General features: G+C 41.0%; 1 protein-coding gene across 3 annotated transcripts in view; it reads right to left on the reverse strand.

The window, feature by feature from the left end:
- The window catches only part of slc2a9l2 (solute carrier family 2 member 9, like 2), a 105,375-nt gene that overhangs the window by 34,411 nt on the left and 46,214 nt on the right, over positions 1–24,750 (reverse strand). For all 3 annotated transcript variants that reach the window (XM_085353097.1, XM_085353098.1, XM_085353096.1), the window contains exons 8-11: positions 20,831–21,018; positions 18,605–18,715; positions 5,198–5,299; positions 4,787–4,862 (exon numbers count right to left, since the gene is read on the reverse strand). In XM_085353097.1, the coding sequence (XP_085209223.1) occupies positions 4,787–4,862; positions 5,198–5,299; positions 18,605–18,715; positions 20,831–21,018 (477 nt within the window). The remainder of the gene's footprint in view (positions 1–4,786; positions 4,863–5,197; positions 5,300–18,604; positions 18,716–20,830; positions 21,019–24,750) is intronic.

Here is a 24,750-nt window from a genome sequence, read left to right on the forward strand (position 1 = left end):
ATAATTAATTTTAGAAGGTTTTGTGAAAATAAAGTATTGGCCTAGACCAGGGGTGGGCAAGTCCAGGCCTCGAGGGCCGGTGTCCCACAGGATTTAGATATGACCCTGGGTCAACACACCTGAATCACATGATTAGTTCATTACCAGCCTCTGGAGAACTTAAGGACATGTTGAGGAGGTCATTTAGCCATTTAAATTAGCTGTGTTGGTTCAAGGACACATCTAAAACCTGCAGGACACCGGCCCTCGAGGCCTGGAGTTGCCCACCCCTGGCTTAGACCCACAAAGATCATTAATGAGTTGGATCCAACCTGTGTTTCTGTACAACACTTTGGGCAAACGTTTTGTTTTTAAACGTGCTATATAAATAAACTGGATTTGGATTTGGATTTGAACCCAAGATTCACAGGATATTTATTATGTGGATTTACAATTCGGCACTACCACTCAAATCATATCCCTTTAGATTCATGACGTATAACATAAGTACCCACATAAATGAAAAATAATGAAGAATATGTCACAACCACTGAAAGAAACACCAGTGCCGTGGGGGAAAAGACAATATTCCAAACTAACAAACACTTCACTACACTTTGGGGTTGCATTTATCTCTGCTGTCCCACAGGAAACAGTGACAACAGCATTAAAGCTATTTACTTTTTGGCAAGATAAAAGGAATTGCAATCCCAGGACTCTATAAAATAAAGATATATTTTAGGAAGATACTATTTATTGACTTGCTTCTGCTTCGAAATGACAGCTCTCAACTTGTTCTCCATGCAGAGTGTAGGGATGGAAGGAGTGATGGGATGCGGCGTAAGTTTGTTATAGACTATGCAGGATTATTCGTTTACAAAAATAGGAGGCACAGTTAAATGGGTTTAGAAACAGCTCAGGAGTGGTTTCTGACATGGGCTCAACACTCAACACGGGCGACAAAAAGAGAGAATCAGCAATTTCCAGTTGAGGTGAGAGTGTCAGCCTGCTAGAAGAAATTTAAAAAAGGAGTGGTGTGGAGCTATACTGCAGTACTCGAATGCTTCTATTTCAGTACCCTTGCACTTCAATGTATAATCGCTGTCCCTATGGTGACAGCTGCACAAATCATTAGCTTCATGAACGTATACAGTGATTCAATATACAGCCTGCAGCTATGAAAAGACCCAGTAAATCTTGACTAGACATATCTGCATCAAGGATGCTCCACAACAGCTTCAGTGTACACCACAAGAATGGATTTGCTCAACAGACAGCAGTTTCACCTGTCAATCATCTGAACATCTGTCTACGTGTGAAAAATGTGCATATTTTTTTTTCTTCCTGAAGCTTCGACAGCTGTCTGTCACTATTAGAAGTAATATGTCAAAAACAGCACATTCAGTAGTTTGTACCAAACAAGGTGTGTGGACATATGTGTTTGCTGTAATGAGCAGGTGTTGGAGGACTTTGTAAAATCTGTAACTAAGTTTCAGTTCAGACTGAATCTGCACATTTTGTTGTTGTCCTGTCCTCTCCCGAAAATATGTTACAGTTATTCTTGATAAAAAGAAGCCAGAATCAAATATTTAATTATCACCTGTATTGTTCAAGGATTGTTATAAAGTTTGAGGACAAAATGCCAAATTCATAGAGCAACACAATCACAATAAAAAAGAAAGTAGGCCTTCTTTCAGACCCAAGGTTTTATGTATCAAGGCAACATAAAAACAACAAGACTTTTGAGTCATGGAACAGGACAGAACCTGAATGAACTGAAACAACACTGTAAAGAACAGTTGACCAATGAGAGACTGATGAGTTCATACAGAAAATGATTACTTCGGCTTATTGCTGCTAAAGGTGGTTCTACAGTGACAATCATGTGGTGTACTATTTTCACACATTCTGCATTGTGGCTTAGTTTTTATTCGACACATAATGAAACAGTGTCTCGTGTTGCTGGTCGTGTGAGTTTGTCACTGAATAATTTTACCTTTGGTAAGGACAAGATAATTATGTATTATATACTGACACATAACATATCATTTTATTATCTCTGTATGTCTTAATTTTGCTGCCATGTACAGTAATTACAGCTAATTAATTTTTATAAGTTACCCTAAAGAAACATTTTAAATGCTGTAAAATGTAGAACGCTGTCACACAGAGCGGTGGTAATAATTTGATGCGAGCTAATCAAAGCTTCGTCCTTTCCTTTCTTTAATTGACGACCTCCTGTTACATCTATTTTATTGGCGCCAGTAATTTACTGCAGTGGTGCCATATGGATACATGCTTGGCCAGATTTCATGAGAGTTTAGCATTAATAAACAACTGGTTATAATTAAAAATGTTACTTACATTATAACTTATAAATGTAATTAACATTTTCACTTGACTGCAGTTTTACACTTTGCCCTTTTTCCATCTTCCAGTCCATCGTTTTCTATTTGACAGCACTAATATCCAGTTGAGGGAATATGTTTTAGTTCCATAAGCAACCACACTATGAAAACATGATATTTTTACAGAGCATTAACTAAACCAGCGCTGAGCTATTGTTTTAGATACATCACTATTTTAAACGATAAAACATACCAATATTCAATTAACAAAAAATATAATTATTTATGTGGTGGACTGTAATAACCAAAGGGTGTCACAGTGTTGTTTGAGTGTACTGCTACAAAACCCAGTTAAGTCTATTCTGTTGCATTCTCCCATGTAACAAGACTGCTGCAGAGGGCAACTGCTAGCAGTAAATTAACCTTCCACCGATCACAGTTTTAATCTATTCTAATGTCGTCTATAAAAATCTCCATGAGTGATGGAAGTGAACTTAAAAGCCATCAAATATGTCTGCCAAATTTTGTTCTTCTAAAGGTGAACCCTGAGACACAGTGAAGAAACTGAAGCCTATGCCAAATTGGCTATTAGTCCTTGTGACAGCACTTTCTAGGACAGTGCAAACAGGGAATCCAATAAAGTCACTCCCCTGATCTCACACTGAGTAACTGCGCTGTCTGAGGCTCATTCAGCTTCCTCTAAAATATCCCATCGCACCACTAAACCCTAACAAGTACTGTACAAGCGCCCAAAGTGTGTCATTCCTGCATGTTTTGAATGTTACGTTGACACTGTGAAAGCTGGATAACTGTCTGCGACAGTCATATGAAGAAGCACAGAGAGATTATTTATCTCTTTTATTGCTCTGTTTAGCAGAATGGCAAAAAGGACAGGGTGAGAGAGCGATAACGACTAAACTACAGTCCAGGTGAGCTTCATACAAGATGCTACAAAGGCACAAGATACACCAATGCAAACAAGGACTAACTCAAATCTGTATCTGATGATTTCCTATGAGCCAAGACATTATTTTGGTTAAAGAAAAAAAATCTGTGAATTTGTTGCAACTGTGACAGCTGCACTGATTATATTTCAAATACTAGTTCATAGTGCTAAAATACAGAAAACTAAGAAATGAAGTGAAGTAAAACACAACCAAATTTGGAAAGTAATAAGCTCATCCGGGACAATCAGGATCAGAAAAAGAAAGATTTGAATAAAAGATTCATTTTTTAAAAAAGGTTTAGTTTTTGTTCTCTTACAAGTACAACGCAAAGCATTAGCATTAGCATTAGAAAATGAAAATGACATTTGACAAAGCATTTTGAATGCTGGCCTTATCAAACTGCAAATTGGAAAAAGAGGAAAATGAAAGAAAGAAACATTCAGATATAAAAAACAATACCAAGAAAGCAGCTTCAAGAGACAGAGAGACAAGAAAGAAGGCTTTCAAGATTCAAAGATTCCAAGATTAAGAAAAAAATCATATATTTGAAGAAATAAAATTATAATTCAATGAAAGGGGAAGCTAAAAAGAGAAAATAAACAATAAACAAAAATAAAAGCTACAGCTCTGCCTTTTGTCATTATCAAACAGGAAAATCTCCCTCTGCTCTTATGGAGAAATATAATCTTTGTTTTTGAAATATCTGGGCCATGGTTTCCATGGTGAAGTGACTTAAGAGGAGGTGTGGCTGCTCATTTATCCACTGGAAGGCTCACATCACTACTGGGGTCATCCCTCTGGTGAAACCCCACCCCCACCCCCACTCTCAAGCCATTCACCAGGCATCAGTAGTGAGAAGCTTCATTTGTTTCAATAGGCTATAAATCATCACTGTGCAGTCAAACGATCTTCCTTTCCTCAGTGATTACCTCAAAAATGCACCTTAAAAAGAATTGATTGACTCAAATGGTGTTGTTATGTGCATTATGTCTGTGTCTCAGCATAAGGTTGTCTCATTTTCTTCCTCTTTATTAAAGAACTTTGGTATGAAAAAAATAAAACAATAAAATGTGCTTCACTTACTGTTGTGTGCGTGTCAGGTTTTTGATATTTTCTCCTACTCTGCAATTTCAGTCTCATTCTAAAGACACTGAGACACTTTACTGGGTGAATGCTCCCTGGAGATATTACTGCACAAGGATGAGCATGTGTGATGACAGGAATAGCTTCACCTTGAAACTTAAAGTCAAACTTGCACAAGACCTGCCGTGGACACTGCCACATTTGCAGGACAATGACATACACTGTATACTGTATGGCTCCTTTTTTAGTATGCTAATATATGACAGGAGCTTACTTTGCGATGCCAATCATTCCAGGCCGGAGTTGGGGAAAGTCACATTGATTATACAACAGGTACAGTACTTCACTGAATTACAGACACAGATTATTGAGCTAATCTGCTTGCAGGGTGTTTACTTTGATCGAAACAGAATATGTGAGTAGTTTTACCTGGTCCAGAGCAAAAGGAGGCAATCACAGCGAGTATGCAGACGTAACTGAGGTAGGGCATCCATGACACTCTATCCTGAAAGGAATCAGAGAGAGCAAGTGACATAATCAGTATTTTGTTATATATTACAGCTGCTGTACTGTGTGGTATTTAAATATTTTGCATTGTAAAAGTTTTGCTAATAAGTAATTACAGTTCAAGATTTTAATGATACTGAATGATGCAAAAAATGTTTCATAATAAAAGTGCTTTTTTTTTATATAAATATATGTACATTTATAGAATTTTGATGAATTTTAGAAGTTTGAGATTTGCAACTGTGTTAAAATCCATGTTTTCTCAGAATATATTTTTATGTTGCCTCTTCAGATATTGTATGTCTAGTATAAAGGACAGGAAGTGTGGCTTACCTGGAAATTAAGAAAAACTGTGAGTAGGCTGAAGAACACGGCCATGGAAAAGAAACCAAATATGAGAAGGGGCTTCCTGCCAATTCGTTCTATCACTAAGCCCTGGAGAAAAGACAGCATAATAAACAACAGGGTTTTGTATATCATTTTTGGCTGCAGAGTTAATTTTATCCAATTTATAGATCTGGGATCCACATGCCAATGGTCCACCATGATAAAGTTTATGACTATTAGAATTTGTCATTCCTTGTATGATTTGTAAAAAAAAATTAACTGCACTCCGCCCATACAACCACTGAAAGCAGCCCATCCGCCCAATCACATCTCTTAACATGACCGGCCCCTCCCCTACCTTCACTGTCTAGAAAAGCTTTAGTGTGGAAGAAGTGGTGAGAAGATGGAGCTGGAAAGCTGAGAGAAAACTATAAAAAGGAAGTAAAAGCATAATGTGTCAAATTAACCAACATGTTAGCTATCGCAGCAGCTGCACCGTGAACAGTAGTACCAGAAACAACTAATAACCAGGCCTCACAAGTGACAGGAGGCTGCAGCTGCTAGCACCAGCTGTGGAGAATAGGCGAAGTGATGAGAAGGGTGAAATTAATGTGGTAAGAAAATTAATGGAGGAACATAATTAGGAAGAGAGAGATTCAAGGATTCAGGTAAAATGACAATGAGTCACTGCTAATAGCTAAAGTGTAGCTTCTCATTGTCACATGCTGCAGTGCAACAAAGAACTAACCCGACAACAACTGTGCCAAGCATGATATCAATAATCAAACAAAATGAAATGAAATATGAACATTATATGTGTACGCTATATATAGAGTGAGATATATCTCTGCTGAAACCTTTTCATTATTTAGAGACACATTCTTTATGTTGGCAGAGCTCATTACAGCCAGTTTTTGTAGCGTACTGACCTCTGGAATTTTATTTTTACTTGATCAGTGCAGGAGATAGATTAAAAACAAATAGTTAATGCTAATGGTTCTAGTGTAAAGTCTAGTAAAGCCATTAAAGGTCACTGATCATCAGTTTATCAGAGTGAGGGTTATGGTCCTGGCTTAAAAAGTTGGCCGACATATCTGTAAGGGAATTTGCCAGTTGGTCAGCACAACATCTGGGCATCTTTTAAGGTACTGTAGCTTTGCATAGGTTGACTCACTTTATAAAGGTCCAAATCAAATGTGTCCTGAAAGACCAGAAGTCATTACAATCACAGGACTTCCCAGAGTCTTTAAAGTGATTCTGCATTGTCTGACCTTAAGAACATTTGACTTTCCCGATAAATGAGATCTGATTGGCTCCTACTGGTCTCATGGGTAACCATATCACTGATTTAGATGGCATCATTTTGCAAAGTTGTCCTATCCCTCAAACCTTGCTGATATGCTGATTTACTTCACAGTTCACCCTGTGATTTGCTTCAGTGAAGCAAAGGCTTATATCCAAGAATTACCATCACAAATGGGATGGTCTGAGGTGCTGCCTATATATACAGTAACATATACATACAGATTTCATCATCCATAACACTGCATGTGGCTCATCAGTGATTCTGTCACAGTAGGTCTTTGACCGGGTCCGTCTAGATTATGGATGCAGCATGAGCCATGACCCTATTCAAGTGCAGGCCACAGCTGCAGGCCTTCTTCCATCATAGTCTGTGTGAATTAAATGGCACTGCTCTTACCTCTTAAAACCAGTGGGACTTCATGACGTTGTGCAAAAAGGTCACTGTTATTTGTACAATATTTGTTCCCATACCAAGGGGCTTCTGAATTGAGACTGAGAGGCAAAGATAGCGGGTGTTTATGTATGGTGTAGGGGAGGTGCTGAGCTTTCTTAAGAAGAAAACAGATTTTTTTTTTTATGTTCCAAGAATACATTGGCTTTAATTTTGCTTTTTTAAGCAGTTTCCTATTAGCATGTTGCAGAATATATCAGTCTTCATTTGTAAATGACTCCAAAAGCACTGCAGTTCACTTAGGATGTATGTGTACATGTGTGTAAATACAGTGTCCATACCCTACTAGTCCCTGTAGGCACCAACTATTAATCTTCTAGGCTCTACCCACACTGCAGAGGCACACGGATTTGCACACAGCAGCAAAACTCCAGTTCATTAAGACCTCTGAAGGTGCGAGAAGCTGAATATTTATAAGCCTTATTTTATATTTATATGACACAAAGTGACAACACACATTTGTCTATTGTAGCTTTTGTGTGCTGTACAAAGATGGTAAAAAGAAAGTACACCCCCTGATCATTTTAAGGGTTTACATATCAGGACAATTTAAAAATCATCTAGTCCCTTCCAGGTCATAAACTTAGGTAAATACAACGTCAGATCAACAACACAACAGATTTCACAATGTCATTATTTATTTAAGAATATTTAAGCCTAGTTTGGTCCCGCCTTCACTGTTGTGATTGGTGAGGGGGTAGGGACAGGCTTAGGGCGTCGGGGGGTTCCCCGGAGGCATCTTCCTTGGGGGGCTCAACCCGGGGTAGCGGTCACGTCCGGTTGGGGGCTCTGTTGGCTCTCAGGTGACTGTTTCCTCGCGGCTGCGTGCAGCGGGGCTAGGGGAGGGTCTGTGCTGACGGACGTGGGTTACTGACCTGGCAACCTGGCTGCCCCTGGGTGGGTCCGGGATGGGCGTGAGGTTTTGGGGGCGCTCCGTCTCTGGGCTGGGGCCCGGGCCGGGCCTCGGGGGCTTGGGTCCTGGTTGGTGTGTTGCCGGGGTTGTGGGCGGGTGGGTGCATGGGGGCTTTCTTCTCTTCAGGAACTCTCTGCAGGAGGGGGAGATACAGGAGAGGTGGAGGAAGATCTCAGCCTGGGCGTTTACCGTCTTATGTAGTCTGGAAGATGTGTGGATGGTGGGGTGGGTGCAGTTTTCTCTGTGGTGGGGTTGGGTGGACTGTCCAGGGCTCTGTGGAGCCGGAGGGCGCTACTGCACTGGGCCCCGGTCTGATGGGCCTGGGCCCCCCTTCCCTGGCGGGTCGCGAAGGGTGGGAGTGCCTACTGGGGTCAGCGGGGGAGCTGGCCCCAGGGAGGGGTTACCTGCCCCTCCCTTCCTTCCCTCCCCATCTCCAGCTGCCTCCCTCTTCCCGCTCCTCCACAACCACCCACACATGCAGGGCCTTGGAGTGGGGGTATGTCACCAGGGTGCAGAGGAGGCTACCCCCCCCCCCCCCCCCCCTGTCCCCTTCTGGCTGCCTCTGCCTCAATTTTATCCCACAACTTAGACATTCACATTATTCACACTCTCATTACACATACATATAGGATCTTGGGGGTGGGCACAATCACGGAGTCCAAATTACCATCAGGGTGTATACCTCACCCCTGACGTCGTTGCCCACCTCTCAATTTTAAATACACTTAGTCATTGAGGGCTAGCAGGAGGGACTATGCGCTTACCTGCTGCTCCTTGGCAGGTAGCTCCATGCCCTCCTGGGTTTTAATTGCACCTTAGAACACATATGCATCAACACTACAATGAGCGGGTGGAGGGAGGTTTGGAGTCTTCTCCCACCCCCATTCTCTGCGGCCTGCTGGAGCGGGAGGGCTAGTAGGAGGAGTTGGCCGTCCGACTGCGGTCTGGGGTGTGGGGCCTCCCTGCTGCTGCGGAGTCGGGGTGGTCTGCCTCTCCCCACCGCAGGGAAAAGGGTAACACCACCTGGGTCTGGGTGCAATTCCCCCCTCCAGGGGCAAGGGTACCTAGACCCGGTTTGTAGAGTACGCTTGGGGAGTGTGATTGTGTGTACAGCGTCTCTTTATGTCTGTCTCCACGTTGGTTGAGTGTGGAGTGAGTGCATATGAGAGCATGAGGGTGGGAATGGATGTTTGTGTCTGTGTGTGCCTGTATGTCTGTGTCTATATGTCAGGTTGGGTATCAGACGCCACCTCTCTGGGGACACCTCAGGCCCTCCAAGGTTTGGAGGCCTATCTCCACCCACCACCACTTCCCCTGCCGGTGGCGGACTCCCTCAGGTGTCGGTGTGTTGGTGGTTCTTTGTGTCTGGGGGTGGGCGTCCGGGTACACACCGGCTCACTCCTTGGCGGCCGCTTGTCGGGGCCTGGGGCTCGCTCGGGCCCCTTTGGAGGTGGGGTGCCCCCGGCCTCTCGGCCTGGGGCTCGGTCACTCAGGCACAGCTGGGGGCCGGCGGAGCTCACGGGCGCGTCACTGCAACTCCCCCTGACTTCTGCTCCGCGGCTGCTGGGCGAGCCCTCATCTGGGACTCTCCTCAGCTCTTACTGGGACAGTGGCGCGGCTGCCCCTCTGTTGGTCTTCCATGGTCTCTTGTGTTCTGGGGGCCTCTGGATGTCTGGAGTTTTGATCTCCTCCATACCCGCTTCACACCCTGGAGGACGGGGCTGTGGCCCCCCCACACTCCCTAGCAGATCATTACATGGAGAAACCTTTGGAATGCAAGCATGCTGATCCACACAGGTATGCACACATGGGTATTCACAGACGCGGACTAAAGCTTTCTTGGCTGCTGCCTCAAAGCACACTGTGCGCTGTCTATCTTGCGTGCTGCACAATATCGTTTATTATTTAGTAAATATTGATATCTATGACTAGCTAGTTTATTGTGATGGTGCTTTGTTTTCTCTATTATTATGTTGCTCTTTGTTGTTTGCTGTCTCCTCTGTTTTTTTTTTTTGTTTTTTTTTTTCTCCATACAGGTGACCCAGGAGTTCTTTTTTTTTTTTTTCTCTCTCTTCCCCCCCCTTCTCACCGTCTCTTCTCCCCTTTGGTTTTCTTTCTTTCTCTCCCCCTCTTTCTCTCATTCATTCCCCCTGTCCTATTTATTAAAAAAAAAAAAAAAAAAAAAAAAAGAATATTTAAGCCACAATCTAGAAACAATGTGTGAAAAATTAAGTGCACCCGATGACTCAGTAGCTTGTAGAACCTCTGGCAGCAATAATTTGAAGTAATTACTGTCTGCATGAATTTATCAGTGTCACATGGTTTTGGGTGAATTCTGGCTGACTCCTCTTTACAGTGTTGCTTAAATTCATTGATGTTTGTGGGTATTTGTTTATGCATAGCCCTCTTAAGGTCTCCTAAGCTGTTGGACAGATGGCCTCAAATACTTTTGGTAGACAGAGGAGCTCACGTTCACCTCAACAACTTAACAATGTGCCCAGGTCGTGTGGTTGCAAAACACCCTTCCACCACCATGCTTAACAGTTGGCGTCAGGTGTTTGTGCTGATATGCTGCATTTCTTTTTGGCTTAACGTGGAGCTCTGCATTAGGGCTAAACAGATGCAATTTTGCAAACTTAAGCCATGCTGGTATGTCCTTTTTAGAGAAAAAATTACATAGCAACCAGATTTCTCATTGCAAACAGTCTTTTTCTAATTGCACTGTCATGAACTTAAACATTCAACATGCTAACTGAGGCCTATAACGCTAGAGACATAGTTTCGGTTTCTGTGGCTTCAGGGGGTGAATTTGCTGGGGAATCCACTCTTGGAAAAATTGGCAATGTTCTTGAATCTTTTCCACTTGATGGAAACAGCCTTATGACACTTCCCACACTGATGGGCGGCAACAATTGCTTCTTCATTCATTCTTCATTGCATGTACTTGTACTGACATATACCTAAATGTTCCAAAGCAGCAAACTGTCAAAGCTTTTGCAAAAGTGCTCACACTTGCTGACTGATGATCAGTTAACCAAGTGCATTTAATTAGCAGCACAGAGCTGCTACTTACCTTCTTAATTCCCATGGAAGAAGTAAGGGTGTACTTAAGCCGCTTTTCTATTAGTACCTACTCCACCAGGGTTCCAAGCGATACGAGGTGATTCAAAAATGTGACATCAACAGACTACATGCCAAAGATTGGCTAGTCAGTGACATCGCTCAATTAGTCATGAGAGCGTCTCCTTCACAAAAATCAAAACTACCATTGCGTTTTTTATAGGGCTGCATATGTGAAAACTTTCTGTAAAGTCCTGCTGCTGAGGTTAGATTCTACAAGCTATCAAATGAGGTGTTTTTGTGTAATCTTCATTAAGTAAATAATGTCATACTATAATATGTCACATCTTGTGAGTTATCTTACGATCTGGACCAGATGATTTTTGCATGTAAAACCTAAGAATTGAAAGACAGTGCACTTTTTATCATGACTGTCACAGACGTGATCTGGCAGACATCATTTTTTCATTGTGTCATTCCTATAAAGCAGTTTGAACAGTTACGTTTTATTTTGCTGCTTTAATGTGGCTTAATATCATGTCACGCTCAGTTTTAATAAGCAAACTTCACAAACTTATAAAAAGATCTTCTAGCTAATGATAATGTCTCAGTAACTCTGAGAATGACTTAATCATACAGCTCCTAGCTTAAAAATAAGATACATTTATATAGAGAGTCATAAATATATGTATTTATTTTCATATGACTTGCAGCAAAACCAAATATGATTATGTGTTTCTGTGTCAGGAGTATTTGTGCCTATAAATAACACACTTAAGTACTGATTAAACAGGATTAAATGACAGCTCTAACAGAATAATACTCACAACCTAATATACTCTTTCTTGGCAGGCTTGACGGAGGTCAGAATGGAAACTTCAGCTGTCACGGTTGGCAGGATTAAAACGTCATGCCACTCTTCATCACATCAAAAAGCAGATGAGCCATTCAAGACAACTGGCCACAGCTTAAGGGCCCACCGGCCATTCTGTCTGTATAAACACTGAAAATCATTGATCATTAAAAAACAATCTCAGCTAAAAGTAAATCCACATTTTACTGTTTGGATCTTTTATTGTAGATTCAAATGCTTCATCACTACCAGAAGACCCATTTTGCTATTTCAAGATAACTTGCTTGTTTTGCCAAAGGGTTACATGTGTGACGACATGCCCAGATGTGCATGAAATAATGTGGGTTGGCATGCAGTCCTCGGCTCTTGTATGTTAACCAGCCTTATAGTGACAAGTCTGCCACAATGAAAGGGCGATTGCCCAGTAGGTCACTAGTAAACATGGCAGGTTTCTTAAAGGAGTTACAGTAGATTTGTTTGTGAATAACAAATTTATTTCAATAAAGCTTAGCATGTTATCGTAAAAATGCTTAATGATACATTTAGATCTAGATTGAGGAGGAAAAGAGAAGAGTCCATCAGTAGCTGATGAATAGTACAGAACTGACTGTAGTGACTGGAACACATAGATGCTTAATTGTTAAATTGGAAATTGGGCTTTCCAGTATAAAGGCTTCAGGATGCCAGCAGAAGTAGCATAAAGAGTAATGAAGTCCATGTAGGAAAGACATTTGGCTGGATGGATGAGTAACATGCACGGCTTTCATTCCAGAGTGTTTCATTCATTTTATTCCAGGTGTTTATATCTCATGTAAGAACAAAAGGCATCTTAAGGGAGCTAAAAACATGGTTTGGGTTCAAATAGATCCTTTTGTAATATTAGTGACATGTTACAAAGCCTTTTTTCCAGATCTGCAAGGAAACTTTTCTTTCTGCCCAAAAACAATTTGTTCTGATATGCACGACAAGCAAGTCCCATCTAGGTTCGTTACATTTTCTGTCATCTGGAAATAAGATCTGTTGCAATCTGTACTGCTTGAAGTTGCCCCCTCATTTATGTCATGGGTTTCTTTTTGTGTCCAGCTCGTGTGTTTTCGGTTCGATGAGCACCTTTTCTCAATTTGTTTGTGTTTTGTCTGTTTGCATGCTTTTTTTCCTAAGCTACCTAAGCTGCATTGACATTTCTCAGGAACTATTTGTCTCTAAACTATTTCACTGTAATCTTTCAGTAGATTCTTTCCATCTTGCCATGTGCCCTGTCGGTGGAAAAATCGAGTATAAAAAGAGCTTTTTAATATATAGCTCAAGAAGAAAAATACTCAAATACAAGCATTCTAGTGCCTTAATGAGCTGAGGACAGAAGGATTGCATTAGCTAGTGACATTGTCAAAGGGGAACTGCTAATCAAACAGCGTTAAACTCTGCATAGGTCATTTGATTTAAATCATAATAGTTAGCTTGTTATATGTTCGTTTCTCTTAGTCATTAATTCAGTTTAAAATGTTTTGTTTTGTGGTCACAGTGCATTATTGTAATTTTTTAACATCCCAAACTTTAGCTGGTGATTGCAAAAGATGCAATACAAGCACAGCATGCAAAAAATGGAATGCCATTCATGATAAATAGCTCATTTTCATTTTAAACCTCTGTATCCTTTTCTGTGTAAAGTGAATTGTACTGCATGGGTAAAAGCAATTCAGAATGCAGTATTGTGACATTTAACAAACCATTGAATAAATCTGATTTTTTTTCTATAAAGCAATATGAGGAACATTTCTCCTGGGTGCATTTGATGCCTGGGCTTCCCAAAACTCATTAACAGCAAACTGCAACTAATCTGTTAGTGTTTACAAGCAAGGACCAGGATTTGGAGGCATGCAACACATGCCTTTTTCATATGTAAAACTCTTTGTATAAGAAATTAATTGTGTGTGGGCAGCTTTATGTAAAAGGAAAAGCTTTGTTAATGGATGAAAGTCAGAGCTACATCACGAGGTGCATTCATTTCTCATATTACGAAGCATATAGTGTTAAATACAGGGATTAAATTCTAACTTTAAAATGTTTTCTACCTAAATTGAAGAAAAGGTAAGGTGTAGACTTTAATTCAAAAATCATAAATATCTTAAACTCACAAAGTCAAAATTGAAATTCATCTTTCTTAATACATGTCAAATTATTGTGAACATCCAACCAATGTTTAACACCAACGAACGATTAAAACATGTCTGTAAAGCTCTTGAGTTTGCACCATCAGCTACTTATATTTATTACAGAGTACAAATAAAGGCTTGTATATTTACATTTGCCTGATAGTGCTTGAAGTATTGTCCATCCATCCATTTTCATAACCACTTATCCAATTCCATTGCAATTGCACACAGGTGGGCAGGAGCCTAAACCATCTGTCACAGGGCCAGAGGCAGAGAACACCCTGAACAGGTCACTAGTCTATGGCAGAGCTAACACAAATTTACAGCCAATTTAGAGACACAAATGAATGTGTGTCCAGACAGAACCCACAGAGGCACAGGGAGAACATGCAAACTCCAGACAGAAAGGTCTCAGCCAGTTAGTTGGGTTCAAACCCAGAACCCTCTAGATACTAATAACTGTACCACTGTACCAACTGGAATAGTTCTAAAGAGCAAAGTTTGTACAGTTTATGACTATAACATAACATATCGCCTGTGGTGCAAAAAGTTGAGCTTCAGCATGAGTGACGTGTCAGCTACGATAGTTGTGGATTCTGTCATTCGTTACCAAAAAGTCACAACTCATGACAAGTTATTTATTGGATTAATACACAGTCATAAATCTGAAGCTTATGCTGGCTTCATTTGGATCATTTCCGACTACGTTGTGCATGCTAGCAAAACAGCCAGATGATCATTATTGTCAGCCACATAAGAAGGGTGGTGTTCAGTAAAGGCAGCTGGAGGTGAGTTAGCAGTGCCTGATGAAGAGATACTGCAGAGCTGGGGGTAAAACTGGTATCTGAAGAGTACATGCTGGTGTTTGAAGTCAGTCACCTGGCAGCTAAGTCACTCAGCGGGGTCTCCTCACTGCCGCAGATCAAAGATCATCTGTGCTCATGCTTACAGGAATCACAGAAATAGATAGCAGCCCACGCAGGGCATTAACAATCTCACAACATTAAATATGGAGAGATGACATACTGCATTCCCCAGTGCATTTTTGCAGTTAGTATTTGGTTTAAACTAAAAATGTAATGCCCTTTTTGGGCAAAGAGCTCCTTCAACTAAAATTTGATTGATCATTTTGTTCATTTCTTTTGGCATTTCAAATGCATCTCAATAACAAGAGGATAACAGCAATTAGACCAATCCTTGGACACTTCCTGTAGCTATTCCTGGGGATCCCAGAGTGTTCCCGTGCCAGAAGAGATAGACAATCACTATAATGTAAACTTGATCTGCTTTGTGGTCTCCACCCAGTTCAGCATGCCAAGAATACCTCCCTTGGAAACTCAGGTAGTGTCCTAGTCCGGTGTCTATACCACATTAGCATTCCCACTCAGTGTGAAGTAGCAGCTGTTCAGTTGTGAGCTCCAGCTTTATGTATAAGCTCCTTACTCTGTCAGTGAGTCCACGGATCCCAAAAAGAAAACTCTTTTTGGGCCAACTTTATAACCTTTGGTTACTGGCCAGAAGACTGACTGATCATAGGTGAGAACAGGACCCTGCACTGGGAAGCTGAGAGTATTGCTCTGTAGATCAGCTCCTACTGTTCAGGAGACAGTAATACAGCTCTAGTATCAGTCATAAAAAATCAAATATTTTTACCCTGTCATTGTGCTTTGTGTGTGAATTGGGTAACACATGGTTACGTTATCTCGATCGATAGCGTACCTTCATCATCATGAATCACTGCTACTGCAGCAAAATAGTTTTACTGATTGGTCCCTAAACTGTTGGACAGTGACACATTTTGTAATTTTGCCTCTGCACACCATCACAGTGGATTTTAAATCAAACAAACAAGATCTGATTGAAGTGCAGACCTTCAGCTTTCATTCAAGGGTTAGAAAAATTTTACATTGAATGTTATATTGGCTTTTATACAAAGTCACCATTTTCAGAAGGTTAAAATGAATAGGATGGCTGATGCACAAGCAGTTTCATGGCCAGGTGAAACCTTTTCCCTTCCGATTTCATGACAATGGAAGCAGACATATCAGAAGTTGATTCAACGCATTAAATATGAGGTCCAAAACGATGCAAAGTGCAAGCGAGGGAGGCCATCATTTGGCTGAAAAAATAAATAAACCATCAGAGAGCAAAAACTTTAGGAGTGGCTAATTCAACAATCTGTATGTTCTTAAAAAGAACGAATGCACTGGCCGGCTCAGCACCATAAAAAAGGTCTGAGAGACCAAAGATGACAAATGAAGTGCATGATGACCTCATTATTTCTAAAAACAGCAAAACAAATATCAAAAGCTCCATAACTGATCAATAATGCTTCTCAGTGCAAATGAGCCAAAGCATACTGCAAAAGCAACCCAAGACATTCTCAAAGCAAAGAAATGGGATATTGCTAATGGCCAAGTCAGTCACGTGATCTCATCCCAATAGAGCATCATTTTCAGCTACTGAAGACAAATGAGAAAGAAGAGCGAGCCACAAATAAGCAGAAACTGAAGGGAGATGCATCAAAGACCTGGTAGAGCCTTTTACTTCAGGCAGTTACTGACTGTAGAGGATTTTCATCCAAGTAGTTATGTTAGTTATCGTGGGAACCAAGGAGGCAAACGTAAGTCCAATACATCAAACACTGCTTTGTCTTCTCTGGAAAATATGTATCTCAAAGTTGTGAATAATATTCTTACATAAAATATAATTGTATCCTACTTGACATTTCTGAGACGTTTTACCGTAATAGTTTTTTGAAGTTTAGAGTTTTTGACAAGTGTCTGTGGCTTTGACTGTTGACCTCCAAAATCTAATTAGTAAATCCTCCAGTGTGGGACAGACATACAACCTGAAAATATAATGTCTGTATACTGATGCTGCTTTACGCTAACATTTGCTGCTGACTGAAACATGTCTCCAGTGGAATATCTGTAAGATGGTCTTATTAGTGGGTTTTATGTCTTTATGTGATCATAACTGTGATTATGCAAAGTTACTATTGCAAGTAAATCATCACATGATGTCAAATACTAACAACTCCGCCCACAAGCTGCCAGGAGAGATGCTCCAACAAACTAACTACTTCATTAAGCCGTTTCCCAAACAAAGTGCTCCCTGCTCCATCATTTAGAAAGTGATTTACTGCCAGAGGAAGTAATACTAAAAAGCATGTCAAGTGAAATGACATGGCTGAGAGCAATCCAAGTACAGCTGAGCTGCTAATATGTTAGAATATGCTAACATAGTAACAATAAAGGATTGGGTTGATTGGGTTAAAGGATTGTCAACTACTGCATATTTGTCTTTGCCCTTCACACTACCCAGATTTCATTCACGGAGATCACGAGTCATATTTAATCAATAAATATGACAATATTTAGTAGTTGTTCAATACACTTGTATAGAACTGACTTTACACAAATACACACACACACTTTATAACATACACCTGTTTTACTGCTCAATAATACCTAATCAGCCAGTCACATGGCAGCAGCTCATTGCATTTAGCCATGTAAATGGTATCAATGGTATCAATGGCATCAAGACATCGACTTGCTGAAATTCAAACTCTGCATCAGAATGGAGAAGAAAGGTGATTTAAGTAACTTGGAATGTGGTATGGTTGTTTGTGCCAGACAGAAGCTGCAGACCTACTGAGAATTTCCAAGAGAAAAATATCCAGTGCACCTCAGTTCTCTGGTTAAAAATGTCTTATTGATGCCAGAGGTCAGAGGAGCATGGCCGGCCTGTGGTGACCTGACAGCAAAGCAACTGTAAGTCAAACAACCACCTGTCACAGCCCAGCTATGCAGTACAGGATCTCTGAATGCACAATACACTGAACCCTGCACCTAAAAAAGTGGCCGGTCAGAGTGTGTATGCATGTGCAGGAATGTAAATTACAACAAAAAGCATCATCCAATGCTAACAAAATAAAAGCAAACCTCTCTCACATAGCACATACCCGTGTAAACCTAGAATTGTCAAACATACCAAAGCATACAATCAAACAGAAAATGTGCCTTGTGACTGTTCATTAGCAGAGGGGCCTTCTGGGTCATGGTGTCTGGCTTAGATAAGGGTTTGAATTTTCATTACTCTTGGTTTTCCAGTTTGCAAGAATATCTTATCTGCCTTCGTGTGCTTTTATAATTGTCTGCTCTTCCTAATTGGTTCCACCTGCACCTCATTAGTCCTGTGTGTGTGCGCAGAGTCTCGTCCCCTCCCTCAGTTTGTATGTTGACTAACTTCAGGTCCCAGGTCATTGCTGCCAGAGTTTTGGTTTCTTTTTGGATTCTCTATCATTTTTAACCCTCTCAGGCTCAAATTAAACTTTTTGTTACTAATGCACAACCAAGTCCTGCAGTGGTACTTCTGAGTAAAAAACACATAAAATATGTATGTGGGGTAAGCAGGTTGTTAGTTTTGAACTGTTGCAAATCGGCAACGCCTGCCTTGAGAGGGTTAACAGGACTTTCTCTTTGTTCTCTGCAGCACCTTTTGTTGTTCTCTTCCATGTGAGTTATTTCTTCTTCTTTTTGGTTGTTATATTGACCACTCAGCTTTTTTTTGCCTGTCTGTGCTTGTTTTTCATTTTTGAACTCCTAGTACTTGACAGTAAACCTGAAAGCTGTTGCTGACTTACAGTAATAAATCAAATAGCCATACTTACTGAGATGATGGCAGCCAGAGTCTCTATGGCACCTGTGCTCAGTGTGATGTAGGGAAGTATGCTCTCAGTAAAGCCTGCTTCACGAAGAATCCCATTGGTATAATACCAGATCTAAAAAAATTAAAAAGTACCATTGGTCTTGGTTTTCACAACAACATACTCATTTATATATATCTTTACACAAAACTCAGCAATCCTGTTCGCTTCAGAGCTGACACACAAATTTTAACAATGTCACTAAAGTTGGCCTACATTCTCATCACATTTAGAATGAGATGAATTGACATTAAAATGCAACAAGCTTAACACCTGCACTAATATTGTTAAAAACACAAAGAAAGACATTAAAACCTTTGAACGTGTTTTACAGAAGGCTGAATAAGTGCGAACAAACGGAAGCAAAGTGAGAAAATACAATCTAGAGTTTTAAAAACTGCCAGTGTTTTTGCATTTGTGTGTGAATGTGTGTGTGAATGGTAAATGGCCTGTATTTGTATAGCGCTTTACTAGTCCCTAAGGACCCCAAAGCGCTTTACACATCCAGTCATCCACACATTCACACACTGGTGATGGCAAGCTACATTGTAGCCACAGCCACCCTGGGGCGCACTGACAGAGGTGAGGCTGCCGGACATTGGCGCCACCGGGCCCTCTAACCACCACCAGTAGGCAACGGGTGAAGTGTCTTGCCCAAGGACACAACGACCGAGACTGTCCAAGCTGGGGCTCGAACCGGTAACCTTCTGATTACAAGGCAAACTCCCAACTCTTGAGCCACGATCACCCCGATATAAGCTGCAGGAAGCTGAACACAGCTTCAACCGTCTGTTGAAAAATAGTAACGCAACTGACTTCAGACTCCCAACTCTTGAGCGATCGTGACTCAAGAGTTGGGAGTCTGAAGTCAATTTTAAAGTAAGTTTTTCTCAGTCTGCTGTAATTAGCAGCAACTTTCCTCCAGGTGAAGGACTATTCTTGGCATTTATAAAGCCAGCTCAGAGACATACCAATCATTGACACTCGAGTGCAGTGCAGCACAGCAGGTGAAGGATGGCTAAGCATCTTAGTCTGAACAAAGTGCACAAAATATAGTGACTCACAGCGATTCTCCACAGCCACTGGGTCTCCTGCACAGCGCTGTACATAAACCTAGAGTCACTTTAATTAGGTTAACGGTGCACAAGCGCTCTTGTTTTTTTCTGTATTTACACTTGAACCTTCTCTTTAAACTTTTATAACAAAATGCAGTTCAAGAACTATGTAATTAAGCAAAGGACAGATTTAAAACTTGATTTAAAAAAGAAAAAAAAGACTTGACTTCAAAAGTGATGAAACATACAAGGATCACACTTGTGAAAGCACAGGCACAGACCTCAGTGGGTTAAGTGGTGGAGTTGTTACCAAACCAGACACACATAATGGTTAAATAACAAGGTAAGGTAATAAAATTTTACTGGTACACTTTGGTCGCGTTGTCGCCTTGCACGCTAGGAATGTAGGGCAAATCAGTACAAAGTTGTGATTGATTGTCTTTTATTCTACCGTGATGGGTGGGTCATCTCTTCCAAGATGACACTGACCCATTTTTGGACTGATGTGTTAAACAGAACTTTCTCCAATGTGATCAAAAGCCCTCGTGAGGCAGTATGTCACTTAAAGAAAGCAGTTCCATCCCTCAAATAGAAATCACGAAGCCTTTTTCTCATGCGGCAATTGGTGGTCGAACACTTTACTCGTGCATTTTCTGTTCCTTTTTTTTGTCTTTAATTCGTCATCAGTGTTTACTGCAATATTCTCTAGCCCAAGCCGAAATCATAAAAATCAGAAAACAGCATAATCGACTGGGAATGTACTCCAGAGTGCCAGAATAGAGCAGAATGACAAGTTCTCCTGTTGAAGTATCTCCAGTAGAAGAGGTAACACTTATCACCTTCCTGCCTGGGGAAGGACCAAGGCTCCAAACTTATTAACAAGGTCTAGATGTAACTCTAAGAGTGCCAGATCATCTTTAAAGATATATTGAATGTTTGCTTTCAGAATGGTGTTGGGGTGGGGTCCTTATAATGAAATATTTACACAGAGCTTGCATTATTGATTTGGTGCATCTGAATCTATTTAAATGAATAATAAATGATCTATAAATACAGTCAAATGCACTGTGAAATAGCATAAAGGGAGCTGATTCCACTCAAAACCTGAGAAAGGTAAGTTAAATCAAAAACTTACTGCATTGAGGCCACAGAGCTGATAGCAGGCCATGGTGATGATGACAGTTATGAGCTGCCAGCGAACAGCTGGGCTCTTCAGCAGCTGTAACACAGAGACGGTGTGTAGTTTGTCCTGAGCTCGAGCCTCCATGTGGACCTCTTCCAGCTCCTGGGAAACATCCTTCTTTCCCAAAAACCTCTGAAAGGCTTACGCACAAACATTCACACATACAAGCGCAGCAGCGTTAAAAATATCGACAGTGCCATAACCCTCAATAACAACCATCACGCTGAGATCAAAGGACCTAACGATTTGTTCCACGGGCAAATGAGAACATATTGCTGTAAATGGAGCAGTGAAACTTTGAAAATGCAAAATTTCTATTGGTTTATCAACGGTACTTAAAAGTGAAGTAAACTGAGCCCCACACTTTTGTTATTAACAGGCTGCATTTCAACCCTGACATTATGTCCAGCCTTTTGGCTCTTTTTACCAACATAATGTGAGCAGGTAGAAGTGTGAGCTGTCACACGGCTTAACAACAACAAACAGCATTGAGAGCGCACACCTCCACCAAGGCAGCTCCTTCTCTGGGTAGTATTTACCTTTAAAGGGAATCACATTGTATTTTGTAAACATTATGTAGGAGTAGGTAATGTGTAATAGGTATTGATTGGTAAATGGTAAATGGCCTGTATTTATATAGCACTTTTTACTAGTCCCTAAGGACCCCAAAGCACTTTACATATCCAGTCATGCACTCATTCACACACACATTCATACACTGGTGATGGCAAGCTACATTGTAGCCACAGCCACCAGGGGTGCACTGACAGAGGCGATTCATAGATAACAGGAGATGAATAACTTTAGCCTATTATATGATATTTATTATATTATATGATATTATACTACGGTATTTCTGTATCTAGACAGCTCATTCTCGTTCACTCGACAATGCTTTCTTCAAAGATATAACATGCGAAATGCAAACGTAAGGTCAAAGGTCAAATGTAACATTATTTGGATGCAAACTATGAGGCATTTACCCGAAAAGGTTGATTCTGTTCATCTGGACATAGTGTTTTGAATGGGAGAAACGTTTCGTCACTCATCCAATTGACTTCTTCAGTCTCAGCTGACTGCAGGTTTCCCCAACCTTATAAACAGTACAGAGAACTGACCTCACAGCCCAGTGTTCATCCAGTGGGCTGGTTTCAGTTATTATGCAAATGTACTGTTTACAAGGTGACAAAAGATGAAACGTGTCTCCCATTGAAAACGCTACATCCAAATGAACAGAATCAACCTTTTGGGATTTACGTACCTGGATGATTGAGCATGTATCCAGATATGTGGCATTTAGAATCTCCACATACTTGTAATAATACCTAATAAACCTAAATGTCACCAATACAGTAGAATTAGAATTTTTTCACCACAAAATTCTAAAAGTCAACAATAATTATTGTTGACTCATGTGACAACTTCAATTCTTCCCATAGAGAATGATAGTTGCGTCACATTTCTATGGCTTGAATCAATTGAAAATCACAGGTTAAGTAACTATGTTAATAGATATGTCGTTCTCTTTTTGCTGAAGGTACAAGCAGGTTTACATAAACTCATTTGCCTTTCTTTGCCATTAAATTATACAGCCATGGTGACAACAAATCATTTTCAATTTCCTGCCATTCCTTTTAGCTCCTGTGACCAGCATCTTCTTCATAACAATGGTGGACGGGTCTCATGGGTGTGGCAGTAATTAGATTTGGAAGCTAAAATAATTAAAACTGGCCACAACAACACAAACCTATGGAGCTGTTACATTACAGGACAGAGTCCCGTGTGTCATTTTTCAGTTTTTTTAATGATTGGTCCCTGTTTTATTTACACTCAACAAAAATATAAACGCAACACCTTTGTTACTGCTCCCATTCCCCATGGGATGGACGTAGAGACCTAAAATTCATTCCAGATACACAATATAACCATCCCTCCCAAACAGTGGTCACAAATCAGTCCAAATGTGTGGTAGTGGGCACATCTGCCATATTGAGATAATCCAACCCACCTCACAGGTGTGCCACATCAGGATGCTGATCTGACATCATGAGTAGTGCACAGGTGTACCTCAGACTGCCCACAACAAAAGGCCACCCTGGAATGTGCAGTTTTTTGCGCTATTGGGGGTCTGGGGACCCAGAACCGGTCAGTATCTGGTGTGACCACCATTTGCCTCGTGCAGTGCAACACATCGTCGCATGGAGTCTATCAGATTGTCAATTGTGGCCTGTGGAATGTTGGTCCACTCCACTTCAATGGCTGTGCGAGGTTGTTGGATATTCGTGGGAACTGGTACACGCTGTCGTATACACCGGTCAAGCACATCCCGAACATGCTCAATGGGTGACATGTCCGGTGAGTATGCTGGCCATGCAAGAACTGGGACATTCTCAGCTGCCATCTGCCCTGAACAATGTGAACCATGATTCATCCGTGAAGCGCACACCTCTCCAACGTGCCAGACGCCATCGAATGTGAGCATTTGCCCACACAAGTCTGTTACGGCGACGAGCTGGAGTCAGGTCAAGACCCCGATGAGGACGACGGGCATGCAGTTGAGCGTCCCTGAGACGGTTTCTGACAGTTTGTGCAGAAATTGTTTGGTTGTGCAAACCAATTGTTCCAGCAGCTGTCTGGGTGGCTGGTCTCAGACGATCTTGGAGGTGAACCTGGTGGATGTGGAGGTCCTGGGCTGGTGTGGTTACACGAGGTCTGCGGTTGTGAGGCCGGTTGGATGTGCTGCCATATTCTCTGAAACGCCTGTGGAGACAGCTTATGGTTGAGAAATGAACATTCAATGCACGGGCGACAGATCTGGTTGACATTCCTGCTGTTAGCATGCCAATTGCACGCTCCCTCATTGCTTGTGGCATCTGTGGCATTTTGCTGTGAGACAAAACTGCACATTCCAGGGTGGCCTTTTGTTGTGGGCAGTCTGAGGTACACCTGTGCACTACTCATGATGTCAGATCAGCATCCTGATGTGGCACACCTGTGAGGTGGGATGGATTATCTCAATATAGCAGATGTGCCCACTACCACACATTTGGACTGATTTGTGACCACTGTTTGGGAGGGATGGTTATATTGTGTATCTGGAATGAATTTTAGGTCTCTACGTCCATCCCATGGGGAATGGGAGCAGTAACAAAGGTGTTGCGTTTATATTTTTGTTGAGTGTATATATTGTGAAAAAAATGTAATACAAAATATAATATTTGAAAAACTGACTTGGATAACAGCATGAAGAAAATGCATTCAATATGGAAAACATATTTTGCTCGTTTAAAATCTAAAGATTTGTTATATCTACAGGCCACATTTTCCCTGTTTCAATGCTTTTTCTGGGATACATAATTCATCAGCATAATAATACACTCTGCTGCAATGCAGATGACTCTCAGATCTCTTTGTTTGTTGGCTTTAGTGATTTAAGTATCTATCACATTATTTTGACCTCTGCTGAATGTGAAATAGGTGAGATTTTCTTTTTAATTGCCACAAATAGATTTTAGAAACACATATCATCTGTGACTAGATGTCGATGTCCTACGTACTGCCTAACAAGTTTATGCATTTGTTATATAATATCGACCCAATACAAGACAGATTATTTACATTTAAGTAAGTTTAATGTCTTTTCTTTGTGTCAGAATGAAGCAGAAATCACCACACCTTTTTTATTCAAGGCGAGACGACTGCTAACCGTTTTCTGTTATTTTTAGCTCGGCCATTTGAAGGTTGTTTGAACTCGTGCCTTCTTGGATGCAATAGATGGCAAAGAATAAGTGGATGGAAAGACTCTTTTCTCACTTTGAGCCCTTCTCTTGTGAAGGTTAATCCCTGGAGTTGAGGGCAGGTCAACTAGGCAC

The sequence above is a fragment of the Diplotaxodon limnothrissa genome, linkage group LG5, assembly GCF_057381915.1.
Source record: "Diplotaxodon limnothrissa isolate DT_005_m linkage group LG5, D_limnothrissa_male_GT1.1, whole genome shotgun sequence".
NCBI lineage: Eukaryota > Metazoa > Chordata > Actinopteri > Cichliformes > Cichlidae > Diplotaxodon > Diplotaxodon limnothrissa.